A 15,058-nucleotide genomic window follows, 5' to 3' on the forward strand; every position below is an offset into this window, starting at 1 on the left:
GTGTGGCGCACTCTACAGGGAGTTGTGTGTGTGGCGCTGTCTACAGGGGGGGGGGTTGGCGCTATCTACAGGGGGCACTGTATGTGGTGCCTTATAGTTGTGTCACACACTGTAAAGTATTCAGGGGCGCAGTGCATGGTGATATTATATTTAAAGGCTGCAGAAATGGGTCATGGCCAGGAGAAGTCGTCTTGAGCTCAGGACCGGATGGAGAAGAAAAGAGGAAAAAAAACTACTAGCTTCTGAGACGTCGTCGCCTGTGAGTCACTGGATTTGTAGAGAATCTGTCCCCTCTCCTGTTTATTATAGGAAATCCTTGTATTCCACATAACGTCTTTGTGCAGTCCAGGACTGATAGGAAAATTGGTGTTACCAATCCCCTTGTCAGGAGGATGTGTCCCTTGCACAGTGTGATACTGTCAGTATGTAGGGACACAGCCCTGTGAAAGGGGAATCGTAACACCCATTTGTTAATGCTTGTGCAAAAAGGTAGTGTTAGCAATAGTTACAGCGCGGCATCGCGGCGGTGGAGAAGGGGGGGCCCAAGTTTGGGTAACAGCCCATGTTCTTCTTAATCCGCCACTGCATATGGGGTATTGCTATAATCGGGAGAAATTGCTTTGCATATGTTGGGGTGTTTTTTTTTTTCTCCTTTTATTCCTTGTAAAAATTTAAAATGTCTACGTTTTTTCAGAAAAAAAGTCGATTTTTATCATCCCATACCAATTCAAAAAAAATTGCGGGTTCAAAATGCTAACTATACCCCTTGATAAATTCTTTTAGAGGTGTAGTTTTTCCGAAATGGGGTCACTTTTGGTGGTATTTACTGTTTTGGCCCCACAAGATCTATTCAAACCTGACATGGTGCCTAAAATATATTCTTAAAAAAAAAAAAAAAAAAAAAGAGGCCCCAAAATCCCCTAGGTGCTCCTTTGCTACTGAGACCTGTGTTTCAGTCCATTAGCACACTAAGACCACATGTGGGATATTTCTAAAAACTGCAGAATCTGGGCAATAAGTATTTTGTTGCATTTGTCGGGTAAAACCTTCTGTGGTACAGAAAACAATGTATTACAAATGAATTTTGGCAAAAAAAATGAAATTGCTTTAATTCCTGTGGCATGCGTAGCGGACGTGACGCGCGGACGTCTGTTACGAGAACCGCCCACAGCTTCCCACTAGAAGCCTGACGGAGGGAGAGGAGCCATTAACGCTGGGCAGGGTAAGTATTTTTTTTCTTTACTTTGTTAGCAGTTGTGTGAGAAATGGAGCCAGAATGCCGGAGGTTGTAGTCCTCTCCTCTTATACCTCCTCTCTGTAATGTCCTCTGATATCCCATAATAATGTCCTGCACATGCTGGGAGTTGTAGTTCTCTCCTCTTATACCTCCTCTCTGTAATGTCCTCTGATATCCCATAACATCCTGGACATGATGGGAGTTGTAGTTCTCTCTTATATCTCCTTCCTGTAATGTCCATTGATATCACATAATAGCCTGGACATGCTGGGAGTTGTTGTTCTTATAGCTCCTTATTTATTCCTTCCCCAGGAGTAAGCACACTTTCTCTCTGTGATGGTCACTTTTACTAGAGGGGCAGATGGTCATTTTATCGGGGGGGGGGGGGTGGGACGACGGCGGATGACTGAGGCTGATGGTGGCTTTACTGGAGGGGGCTGATGGTCGTTTTACTGGGGGACGGAGGCTGATGGTCGTTTTACTGGGGGACGGAGGCTGATGGTCTCTTTACTGAGGGGTCATACTGTGAGTGGGCGGCTGGTGGTCATTACTGTGAGTGGGCGGCTGGTGGTCATTACTGTGAGTGGGCGGCTGGTGGTCATTACTGTGAGTGGGCGGCTGATGGTCATTACTGTGAGTGGGCGGCTGATGGTCATTACTGTGAGTGGGCGGCTGATGGTCTTCGAGTGGTTTCCGCCTCTGACCTCCCATTGAAATTAATAGGAGGCAGAAAAAAACCTGCGGCGCTCGTTTGGTGCTTTTTTGTCTGCGGTTTTTGCATTTGCTTTAACGGCTTAAAAAAAAATGTGGGCAAAAAACAGTCAAACAACGCTGTCAATTCAAAATCTGTCTCAAAATTCCTAAATGAATTTGAAGGCAGATTTTTAGTTTCTACCTTACAAAAAAACGTTGTGTGAACATACCATAAGAGTGTAGTGCTTGTTTTTAGCCGGTTTTTGTCGTTTTGTAAACAATTTTTGGTAGGGGTGCCCTGAGAATTTTTTTTTCCCCTGGGGTGCCTTGAGCCTGAAAAGGTTGGGAAACTCTGGCCTAAAGGGTTAAAACACTTTCTGAATGCTGTTTTGAATGAGGGGTGCAGTTTTCAAAATGGGGTGATTTATGGGGACTTTCTAATATATAAGGCCCTCAAAGCCACTTCAGAACTGAACTGGTGCCTGAAAAAATAGCTTTTTGAAATTTTCTTGACAATGTGAGAAATTGCTGCTAAAGTTCTAAGCCTTGTAACGCCCTAGAAAAAACGATGCAAACATAAAGTAGACATATGGGAAATGTAAACTAGTAACTATTTTGCGTGGTATTTTACAAGCAGATACATTTAAATTTACAAAATTGCTAATTTTTTAAAATGTTCTCAATCTTGCCATTTTTTTTTACAAATAAATATTGAATTTATCGTCCAAATTTTTTCACTAACGTAACGTAGTTCCGAAGTTATTACCACATCGTGACATGTGTCAGATTTGGATAATCTTCTTTGTCCTGAAGGTCAAAACAGGCTCAGTCCTGAAGGGGTTAAATTTAAAAAAAAACGCACACGCACATACACCTTTTTTACAATAAACATTAATAAGTCTCAATACATACAACATACATGTATTCGGTATTGTCGCGGCCGTAATAAATTTATAGCGTCATTTATGATATTTACAATGTTATGAAATAAAAACTGCTTTCTTTCACTTATTAATGTGAGGTACGAGGTATTATGAATTTTGAACCCCCACGTGCCTCACATTCATGGTAATTAACCCATCATGTATCTCGCACATGAACCCAATGTTGTTCATTATGGCTGAGGAACATGATGGGATTAATTACTATTAATGTGAGGCAAGTGGAGGTTCAAAATTCATCACACCACGTGCCTCACATCAGAGAATGGAAGAACTTCTTTTTTTTCATTGTTGGCAAAGTATCGTTTTGGTATCGAGTATCGCAATACTACACGAAGTATCGGTATCTAAGTCCAAATTCTGGTATTGTGACATCCCTACCATGGACGCATTTAATGTGCACGTCTGAAACTTTCCCGACATACATGCTAAATGGACGTCACAAATGTGATATGAAGAGGGCATTCGATGTATTGAGGAGTAAATTGATAGTTGAAGATTTGCAGTTGGTGTATCAGTACATTGGCTTTGAGTTTTATTGACTAATTAATTTTCTAATCTCTAAAAGAATTTCAGTAAATACAATAATATGTTTAGACTAACGCTTCTCGCATATTGCCACAGAAGGGAAGCGGTATTCTGAAAGTTATAGCGACATCCATTACCACGACTACTTCCAGATCACATTAGTGCCTCTCACAAAGACCACCCCTTTTCAGAAGCCACGGGCCCAGCTCCTCACACCTCCGGCAAACAGCTGAATTTGCCAAGTATATGATGGCCATTTAGATGCATTACATAGATTGCTCCAGTCTGCCAGAGCAAGAGCTGCTGCTTGGCAGTGGCTCTGGTTCAATATGGGGAGTTTCAAGCGTAGTCATTGTTAAGGGGTTTTCCCATCATTAGAAGGGATGGTATTCTGCCAATCAGATGAATGAATTAAAAAACAAACAAACCGGTAACTGCAGCATGGGAGTGCTGTTGTGCAGAGATAATCCGATGGAACCTCTCTCCATTCATTCTCACGATCGATGCGGTGCCTAGAGGTCGAATTCCCACCGATATGCCATAAAACTAGAAGGTGGGAGTATCCTCTCATGTTGGTTTAATTCTACTCCCTGTAATGTAAACCTTGTGATAGTCCGCTTGCAATGAACGTGGGTAAATAAAGGTTATGACATTGTTCACACTGTTTTAGTGAGTAAGTGCTCATTCAGACGAGCATGATTCTCGTCCATGTGCTGTGCATTGAAACCACCATGTCAATGTGCTTTGATTTCAATGGGGCTATTCACACGTGCATGGGTTTTCACGCAGCGAGTGTTCGTTGCGTGAAGCGCACTGCATGTCTTATATTGGTGCGTTTTCACCCACCTAGTCGCCTATTGAAGTCAATGGGTGTGTGAAAACCACGAACAACACACGGACGCACATCCGTGTGCTGTCCGTGTTTCACGCATCAATTACACTTAAAAAAAAAAAAAAAAAGTGCAAGTGCGTGAAAAACATGCCACACACAAAGCACACTGATGCAAAAACGCAACGCACACGGACAGATTGACGCAAGTTTTTTATGCGTGTAAATCTGTCACGCTCGTGTGAATGTAGAGAAATTAATGTCATTTTGGCCATAACCTTTATGTTGTTGTCATCTCCTCCCTGTTACATTTTTTTCTACTTGACACAGATAATAAATCGTCACGTTTAAAGAAAAAAACAAGAGCCCACAATCCACATGCAGCCATAAGTTGTGACAAGACCGGAATGAAGAAACGGCGTAGGAAACTGAAGCAACAGGGACAGCCCCAAAACCAGAGAGCGTCTGCCAAAAACAGAGTCATCAAATCCGCAGTTGGTGAGAATCCTGAGCACAACACAACACCGTGTAAACCCTTTTTTTTTTTTTTTTCTCCTTTTTTTTAAATGTATTTTAAACAAGTTTTCAGTTGGGTTTTATTGAAAAAAAATAACTTTTTGAGGTACAGCTTCTATGTATCCTGGGATTGTGGTCACAGCCGAATCCGTCAGGTCAGCGGGAGATACTGCTTCGGTGAGCACTGGCCACACAGGATCCAACTGTTATCAATCTCATCCAAGTTTGTGAATTTGGATGCTGCCCTCAGTGGGGACAGAATAATTTGGACGGCAGATTCCATTTAAATGCAGCAGTAAGAGACGGCTGTAGTCTAAGTCCTGCCAGGCATTCTCTCTGCTCAGTTCTATGGTAATTCTCCATTGAAGATGAAGCCCTAATTTTAGATGGAAATGTTCAAGGTTCTAAAAGGGGGGGGGGGGATCCCTAACAAATTTAGGATGGAAGCTAAGTTTTCAACTTTGACTTTAGACATATGTCTAGTCCTCAGAAAATCATACTTATCATCTGTATAGATGTTGCAATGTAAATAACTACTGAAATAAGACATGGGGCTTTTTTACACAAGCATTTGAGCTCCATTTCCCTTTTTATTACATAAACTCAACAGATTGTCCATTAAATGGGCTGTCTTACCATGACCACTCCTTTTTATGCAGAAGCTGAACAGTCTATCAGCTTCTCCACAGGTCAGGTTTCCTGACAGTCAGAAACCGCTGCAGTGTCCTGATTTGCCAAAGCGGGTGCTGCTGTTTTTAATAAGGCTTTGCATTTTTAAAATAAATGTTGATCATTGATGCATACTCTTGTATCTGGGCAATGTCTGATTTCTTCTTACAGAGGAGTATAAGAAGCGTACAGCGCAGGATCATCTTGCACAGAACCTCAAGTACATGCGTGAATCACAAGCTGTTGCAAATAAGGTCTCAGTCAACAAGGTGAGTGAATTGTAAAAAATCGTTTGAAGAGTGGTTGGACGCTATGTATGTTTACTACGGTAGTAAACTGCTTAAATATTCAAATAGGTTTTCTGGGATTTAACAATGATAACCTATCCTAAGGAGAGGTGATCCGTGGTGGACCAACTGCCAGAACCTCACTGATCAGCAGAAAGTAGGGGTTGTGGCTCTTGCTAGTTCACGGCGGTCCCTTTACTGTATTTCCTACCAATGTGCTGCTCTTGTCAATTTGGCTAGTATTGCAGCACACCCTCATTTACATCAATAAGCCTGAGCTGCAGTACCTAACACCGCTTTAGCCCTGTCTGTGCAACTGTCTGGTACTGCAGCTGTGCTGTAATGGGCCTGCTCTGTTTATCGGGAGGAGGGGTACTGAGAGACAGACACTCATACTTTGATGGCCTATCCTATGGCGCATCAATGTTATATCCTAGAAAATCCCATTACAATGAAGAAATGAAATAAGCAAGATAACATTTTTAATCTGAGAAAAAAGGAGTACATGTAGCAATCTATCAATATTCAATATGTTTTATGTTCGTGATACAGATTCTGACTCAGCACTGTGGACGGAAAGCAAAAGATCAGCGTGTAAAAAAGGAAAAGACGGTGCAAGAGAACTCTATGTTTACAGATCAGGACTTCAAAAAGTTTCAAAAGGAGTATTTTGGAACCAGATAGCAGCAGAGAGGAGGCTCTATCACCCCCTGGACAGATATATATATTTTTTGGGTGTTACATGCCTACTGCATGGTTCTGTTATGTTGCTAAGATTGGGTCAACTCAAAACCACAGAGTGGAGCAGAATGTTCTGTGCTGGCAATCCGAGGTGCTGATATAACAATGTATATAATCTATGGTATAAAGTTGGGGGCAAACTAGAAATATGTCACTTATGGAACGGAAGCGTCCAATACAAGAAAAAGAACAAAGAGTGGAAGTAGAGAAATCTCAATAAAGATACATGGTTTCCTGATCACATTAGGGACAAGGACCTCTGCATTATTAACTAGACAGGGACAGTTCAGCACAAGTCTAACTTACAACTATGTCACTGGTTCTCAGTCACTGCATTGTCTACAGGACTTATTGCAATTATTAATTGTACATTGGTTTGGCACCTGATATCTCAGGACTACTCCTGGTCTGGCACGTACTTAAATATGGAAGGGAAAGTGCTGGAACTCTAGAATTTTACTAGGTAGAAAGCCAGGTGGTAGAATACTAGGTTTTTATCAAGTATTTTCCACAACTCCTCTTTGTTGAAGTTTAATAGTCCTGGGAATCTGATATTCCAGTTTTATGCCTCCCTTATACTTGCACTTTTTGTTCCTTATTTTATCCATACGGTGTAGGTTCTGATTATGGAAGCAGTGTTATTCTGTGGATCTAGAACAATACAGAGCTTAAAGAATAAAATACCGTGTTTCCCCGATAGTAAGACACCCCCGATTGTAAGACGTATCGGGGGTTTCAGGGGGGTCGGCTAATATAAGCCGTACCCCGAAAGTAAGACATATGTCTTACTTTCGGGGAAACACGGGGGTATTTCTGATGCGCGGCTGCGTGATTTTCGCGCAGCCGCCATCATAGAGATGAGTCTAGTCGACGCCCGTCACTGTCCAAGGTGCTGAAAGAGCTAACTCTTTCAGCACCCTCGACAGTGAATGCCGTGAAAAAAAGAAAAAGTTCGTACTTACCGAGAACTTCCCGGCCGTTGCCTTGGTGACGCGTCCTTGGTGACGCGCCTCTCGACATCGGGCCCCACCTCCCTGGATGACGCGCCAGTCCATGTGACTGCTGCAGGCTGTGCTTGGCCTGTGATTGGCTGGAGCTGTCACTTGGCCTGAATCGTCATCCCGGGAGGTCAGACTGGAGGAAGACGCCGGGAGTTATCGGTACGTCAGAACTTCTTTTTTTTTTTTGACAGGTTCATGTTTATTGGGATCGGAAGTCACTGTCCATGGTGCTGAAACAGTTTAACTCTTTCAGCACCATGAACAGTGACTATCTAGAAAATCGAGCAACGCAACGCAATATAAGACATACCCCGAAAGTAAGACATAGTGGGGATTTTGGGGATAAAAAGAAAGTAAGACACTGTCTTACTTTCGGGGAAACACGGTAGTAACCTAAATACTGAGCTAAATGGAAGACAACAATCTGTTCTGAAATAGGCCTTGCAAAAATCCTGTAGATCCCAGACACTTAGGACATGCCATACATTTCTCTGGGTATATAGAACTTTTCTTGACAGCCTCTTCTGACCCCTTTTTAAATCTCTGAATAATCCCATTCTAATGTGGATTCACACTGAAACTCAGCCATGAAAAACTCTTTACCTTGATTTTTAAGCTGCATTCTGAGGTTACATGTCTAATTTCCATGCAGGAAGGGCGGGCGTCTAATAAAGTGGCCATTCAGTGTACATAGCTGTTGTAGGAGACAGGAAATTTGCAGTTGTGTTCAAATCAATAGATTATGCTTAAAGAGAATCTGTAACCTGACAAATGTTATAGGGGTTGGCCACTACCAGGCAACTGATGACCTATCCACCAGATAAGTTATCAGTACCCATTGATCTGTGGGGGTCCGAAACCCAGACCCTGCATCTTTAAGCTGCTTCGGCTGCTTCTGTGCACCGGATGTCAATGTCTGAAGCTGATCGCTCCGGTCATGGAATAGTAGCAGAGCTGCAGTTCGGCAGCAGGGCCACTATGCAATGTACAGAGCCAACGGCTTCTGGCTGCTTACATTGCATAATGGCCATAACATCCAGTGCCCGAAGGCCTCTGGAGCATCTGATCGGTGTGGGGTTTGGCTGTCAGACCCGCACTGATGATATGCTGATGACCTATCCGGTGGATAGGTCATCAGTTGTCTGGTAGTGGACAACCCCTTTCAAGTAAATTAGGGGATATATTTCTGGTATTAGGATATCAGAAAGATGCACTAATTTAAGGAAATATATAACGTCTCTCTAAGGTCCCATGCACATGAATGTATTATTTTCCTCCCGTAAATACGGGTGCTTTGTCACACGTATTCCACCCGTATTTACGGACCCGTTTTCTCTGCACTAATCGGTAGCCCCTTCTCTCTAGCAGTACTAGGTAGAGAGAAGAGGCAGCCCTTTCGGGCATAGTTTACGCAGAGATTGAAAGTAAAAGAAATTCATATGTACCCCCGACAGTTGTCTTGGTGACACATGCCTCTTTTGACATCCAGTCCGACCTCCCTGGATGACGCGGCAGTCCATGTGACCGCTGCAGCCTGTGATTGACTGCATCGGTCACATGGGATGAAACGTCATCCCTGGAGGCCGGACTGGAGAAAGAAGCAGGGAGTTCTGGGTAAGTTAACTTTTAATACTATTAACTCCAGTGGTAGTCATTGTCCCGGGTGCTGAAAGAGTTACTGTCTATCAGTTAACTCTTTCAGCGCCCTGGACAGTGACTATCCCCTGACGTCGCCTAGCAACGCTCCCGTAATTACGGGTGCTCAAACCACTGTTTCTGAGGCTAACTCTTGAACCGTAAGGATGGGTTCACACGACCTATTTTCAGGCGTAAACGAGGCGTATTATGCCTCGATTTACGCATGAAAATATGGCTCCAAAACGTCGGCAAACATCTGCCCATTCATTTGAATGGGTTTGCCGACGTACTGTGCCGACGACCTGTAAGTTACGCGTCGTCGTTTGACAGCTGTCAAAAGACGACACGTAAAATTACAGCCTCGTCAAAAGTGCAGGACACATCTTGGGACGTTTTTGGAGCCGTTTTCTCATAGACTCTATTGAAAACAGCTACGAAAACGCAGCGAAAAACGTGAGTTGTTAAAAAAAAGTCTGAAAATCAGGTGCTGTTTTCCCTTGAAAACATACTCTAAGTCATAGACGCTCGATCTTGGTTGCATTCGTTTCAGCGCCTGGCAGCCAGTATAGAAGCACTGTCTTTGACTTCTCTGGATGTTTCTCAGGCGAGCTATTGGCAGCAAGTTCAGAACCACTGTTTCTGAGGCTAACTCTTGAACCGTATGTCATAGACTCGATCCTGGTTGCATTCGTTTCAGCGCCTGCCATTTAGTATAGAAGCACTGTCTTTGACTTCTCTGGATGTTTCCCAGGCGAGTTATTGACCCGTAAATCCTAGACGCTCGATCTTGGTTATTTTCGCTTTCGCGGCTGGCAGTAAAGTTCAGAACCATGTTTCTGTGAATAACTCTTGAACCGTAAAAAACAGACGCTCGCTCTTGGCTGCATTCGATTCAGCTCGTGGCAGCCAGTCTAAAAAACACTATCTTGGACTTCTCTGCATGTTTCCCAGGCGAGCTATTGGCAGCATGTTCAGAACCATGTTTCTGTGAATAACTCTTGAACCGTAAGTCATAGACGCTCGATCTTGGTTGCATACGTTTCGGCGCCTGGCAGCCAGTATAGAAGCACTGTGTTTGACTTCTCTGGATGTTTCTCAGGCGAGCTATTGGCAGCAAGTTCAGAACCACTGTTTGTGAGGCTAACTCTTGAACCGTAATTCATAGACTCGATCCTTGTTGCATTCGTTTCAGCGCCTGGCAGTTAGTATAGAAGCACTGTCTTTGACTTCTCTGGATGTTTCTGAGGCTAGCTATTGACCCGTAAATCATAGACGCTCGATCTTGGTTGCATTCGTTTCAGCGCCTGGCAGCCAGTATAGAAGATTAGTTTCGCACCTGTAATTACGGGAGCCCTATAGACTTCTATGGGCCTGCCTGTGCCGTAATTACGGCCTGAAATAGGACATGGTCCATATTTTTCAACGGCACAGGCACCTTCCCGTAAGCAAACGGGAAGGTACCCGTGGCCAATAGAAGTCTATGGGCCCGGAATTGCGAGCGTTTTTACGTTCGTGTGCATGGGGCCCAAAGGAGTTCTGTTATGTTTGAGCTAAGGAGTGCGCTCCATAAAATGTCATTTATGTTTTGAACACCTTCTTATACATCGGAGATACTAATAAGTTATACATCTGGGTTTGTTTTTTTTGGCTGTGTAGACAAGTTTTTCTGACATTTTGTGTGAAGTGTGGATGTCCGTTCCAGGAGTGTATATTGTTACCTGCGTACAAAAAAATGTAGTCTTTGGAACTTTTCTGAAAAAAAACCAAACGACTTCCACCAATTTATAAGTAGACCCTTAATTTTTTTGTTTACAAAAAACAATGATATTTCAAAGCAACCTATTTTTTATATTGCGCCAATGCATCTAAAATAATGAAGCAACTTTGCAAATAGCTTCATTTAAAAAAAAAAAAAAAGAGATCCTACCATTTTGTGTCTACATCTCCTATACAGAACTATTCGTCTCCATGGTCACACACTGTGTAGTCTAAACCTGCAATCAACTACCCCCTTCTTCTTGCTAACCTAGGTGGAGTATAAAAGAACAGACTATACATTATTTGTTTGAGATTTTATGTCATGCAGATACATATGTAGGTCTGCATAGGAGCTGGAAACACAAAACGTTTTTATTTTTCTAATGCACTGGAGAAAAAAAGATTAAGGCCAGGTTCACGCACAGGTTTTTTGACTCAAGATTTTTGAGCCAAGCACAGAAGTGGACACCAAAAGATATTTATACTTTTCCTTCCCTTTGGATCCACTTCTGGCTTCCATTATAGTTATAGTACTACCTATTTTGCGTTTTCTCGATCTATGCAAATCTCTAAAAAAAATGTGGTTTTTTTTTTCGACAAGGTGGTGGAAGGCTAGTGCTACTTGGCGACTTTGGTCATGCTACAGGAAGATTGCAATGCTGCAGACAAATCCCAATTATAATTTTTTTTTTGTTAAGCTCTAGTCATACGTTGGTGCCAAGCTAGATTTGTGGTTGAGAAGGTGAAGCAGTGGCTGTATGGGTCTATAACTTTTATTGAAGGATCTAAGAAGCTACACACCAAATTTAAAGAGGACCATGGCACAATCATTGATTGTTCATCAATGTAGAGTATTGGCTTAAACATACAAATATGAAAAAGTGTATAGACACCAGAACAATAAGAACACAAAAAAAGAGCGCAGAGACAACAAAGACACTACAGACAGACAATGACAAACACGCAAAGTCTAAATAAAAAAAGGGACGTGATTAAAGGAGGGGGTATTAGCCAGGGATGGTTGGACTACTCCTACTTCAAGTGTAACTATATGTTCAAGAAGCTCCTGACGTGTCATAGGGACATGTCAGAAGTTTTGATTGGTGGGGGTCCGAGCACTGAGACTACCACCAATTGCTAAAACAAAGCTGCAAAAGTGCTCATGTGAGTGCTGAGCCACTTCGTTTCTGTTCGGCTTTTTCCAGAAATCGATATATAGCGGTGTATGGGCTCAATAGAAAGTCTATGAGCCGCTACATCGGCTCCCATAGAAATGAACAGGACTGCAATTCACCCGCAGATTTACGGGTGAATAGTGGCTGCAAAAACACGTTCTTGTGCATGGGGCCTAACTGGAAAAACGTTATATGCTTCAGTTTTGTGTCTGTGACCATAGAGCTGATGTGACTTGGAAAAATCTCCAGTTTTGTCTCATCTGGCCAAAGCTTTGTGGCTTGTCAATATGCGTTTTGGCAAATTCTGACAGCTGGAGCAGTGTCCTCTCGAGGAGTGGCCAAAATACCTGTGAACAGGTGCAGAAGTCTCATTGAGAGTTACAGAAATAGTTTGTTTGCAGCAATTGCCTTAAAAGGTTGTGCAACAAAAAAGTTAAGGCGACCATCATTTATGTCCAGGCCAGTTTCATTCGTTTTTATTTTTTAAATTTTTCTGTTGAACCACAATTCAAAAGCAATGTCTGATTTACATTAGTTGATTTTCAGTAAATTAAAACTTATTAGTACTTTTGTCAGTTTCAAGTTATTTCAGTGACCATTTTGGGTTTCTCTTTCTTTATCCCCTTAATGACCGGGCCTGAAAAGGCTTTAATGACCAGCTACATTTTTCTGTTTTTGCCTTTCAGCAGCCATAACTTTTTTATTTTTTCATTGATGTGGCTGTTTGAGGCCTTGTTTTATGCAGGAGAAATAGTTGTTTTTTTTGCAGTTTGGGGGGTAGAAAAAATGTATTACAGTGTGAATATAGGAAAAAGCGATTCTCTGCATAGTTTTTCTTGTTTCATTTTTACCCTGTTCACGCTAAATAACCTGTTAAATGAATTCTTCAGGTTATTATGGTCGTGTAGATACCTAATATGTGTAGGTTTTTTGTTTTTATGTAATGTAGGGGCAATAAAATATATTTGATGCAAAATAATGAATTTTTTTTTTTTTTTTTTTTTAAACCCAATATGCCTCTTGCACTTGACTGTTGTGCCATTTGACGGCATCCGAGTGGCACCCGATTGTCTTCACGGACCCATTCACTTTAGCGAGTGAATCGGGTCCATGAAAAATGGTCCGAGTCTCCGATCCGTGGAAAGATAGAACATGTCCTATCTTTCCTCGGATCACTGACGGGACTCGGTCATATGCATGACGCGTTAAGCGATAACTTTACTTATAACTTTATTTTTTACTTATAATGTATTAGCATACTCCTGTATGCTAATACATTATACTGTGTCACTGACACAGGCTGCTGTTAGGGCAGCAGATAGTGTGTCCAAACAGCAGGCAAACTAAGCAGACTGCCCTGGGATCCTTTCTAGGTCCCCAGTGCTGACTGCAGAGGTATGCCCCTGTCTTTGATCACCTGGTTTCTGATGACGAGATCAAAGAGTGGAGTCCCCATTGATCATGCCACGGTCACGGACTGTGGCGATCAAAGGATTAAACACCTGGGGTTGGAATGTTTTCCGACCCCAGCTGTATTTAGCAGACCTCTTTTAAGATCATGATCTGTAAGTTACAGCTCCTGCTTAAAGGATTACTGGTTTTAGAGCCAAGTGTGTCCTCTAGGTATTCAGTTTTAAATTTAGCAGTTTGTTTTTTTAAATCTGTGCTAGAAGGGCACCTGCTCGATCTCCCTAGTTCTACGGGGCGTGGCCGGATGCTGAAGTAAGAAGTCGTGTGAGGCAGGAGCTCCGCACAGTGATCAACTTCAGCGGCTCAAACAGAAGCTGGTAACCTATCCAGTACATTTAACCCGTTAGTGACCGCCAGTCCGCCTTTTAACGGCGGCCACTAACGGGCTTTATTCTGATGCATATGCCTTTTTACGGCACTGCATCAGGATAAAGTAAACAGAGCAGGGAGTGTCAAATCTCCCTGCTCTCAGCTGCTAGAGGCAGCTGAGGGCTGGGAGCGTCCCTGCTCTGCCGGGTGAGATCGATATTAGTATCGATCTCACCCGTTTAACCCTTCAGATGCGGTGCGCAATAGCGTGCACCGCATCTGAGTGGTTTTGGAGAGAGGGAGGGAGCTCCCTCTCTCTCCCACCGACACCCGACGATACGATCGCCGAGTGTCTGTGTCTCTAATCGCAGCCGGGGGCCTAATAAAGGCCCCCAGGTCTGCCTGGAGCGACTGCCTGCTAGATCATGCTGGAGGCATGACCTAGCAGCTGTTTTAAACGGACAGGCAGTAATACACTGCAATACAAAAGTATTGCAGTGTATTACAATAATGATCGGAGAATCGGATATTCGCATATTATAGTCCCCTAGTGGGACTAGTAAAAAAGTAAAAAAATAAAAGTTTAATAAAGTTAATGAAAAAAAAATGAAAAACCCAGCTTTTCCCCTTACACAATGCTTTACTATTAAAAAAACAAAATAAAGTAAAAAAGTTACACATATTTGGGATCGCCGCGTCCGTAACGACCCCGACTATAAATCTATAACATTATTTAACTCGCACGGTGAACGCCATAAAAAATGTAATAAAAAAACTGGAAAAATTGCTGTTTTCTATGAATCCTGACTTTAAAAAAATGTTATAAAAAGTGATCAAAAAGTCGCTTCTACTCAAAAATGGTACCAATAAAAACTACAAGTCTTCCCGCAAAAAAAAAAGCCCTCATACAACCGCATCGGCGAAAAAATGTAACGTTATGGCTCTTCAAATATGGAGACACAAAAACAAATAATTTTGAAAAAAAAGCGTTTTTACTGTGTAAAAGTAGTAAAACATACAAAAACTATACAAATTTGGTATCGTTGCAATCGTAACAACCCGCTGAATAAAGTTATGGTCTTATTTATATCACACGGTAAACGCCGTTGATTTAAGACGCGAAAAAGAGTGGCGAAATTTCAGGTTTTATTTCTATCCCCCCCCCCCCCCAAAAAAAAGTTAATAAAAGTTAATCAATAAATAATATGTCCCCCAAAATGGTGCTATTAAAGAGTACAACTTGTCCCGCAAAAAACAAGATCTTAT

The 15,058-nt window shown here is 42.3% G+C and overlaps 1 protein-coding gene across 2 annotated transcripts in view; it reads left to right on the forward strand.

Annotated features, from left to right (window-relative positions):
- Window positions 1-12,584, forward strand: part of LOC142658007 (active regulator of SIRT1-like) — a 21,908-nt gene extending 9,324 nt beyond the window's left edge. For both annotated transcript variants that reach the window (XM_075833649.1, XM_075833648.1), the window contains exons 2-4: window positions 4,559-4,726; window positions 5,585-5,682; window positions 6,253-12,584. In XM_075833649.1, coding sequence (XP_075689764.1) covers window positions 4,559-4,726; window positions 5,585-5,682; window positions 6,253-6,384 — 398 coding nt within the window. In that variant the 3' untranslated portion in view covers window positions 6,385-12,584. The remainder of the gene's footprint in view (window positions 1-4,558; window positions 4,727-5,584; window positions 5,683-6,252) is intronic.
- Window positions 12,585-15,058: the final 2,474 nt, after the last annotated feature.

This window comes from Rhinoderma darwinii, chromosome 7 (assembly GCF_050947455.1).
Source record: "Rhinoderma darwinii isolate aRhiDar2 chromosome 7, aRhiDar2.hap1, whole genome shotgun sequence".
Lineage (NCBI taxonomy): Eukaryota > Metazoa > Chordata > Amphibia > Anura > Rhinodermatidae > Rhinoderma > Rhinoderma darwinii.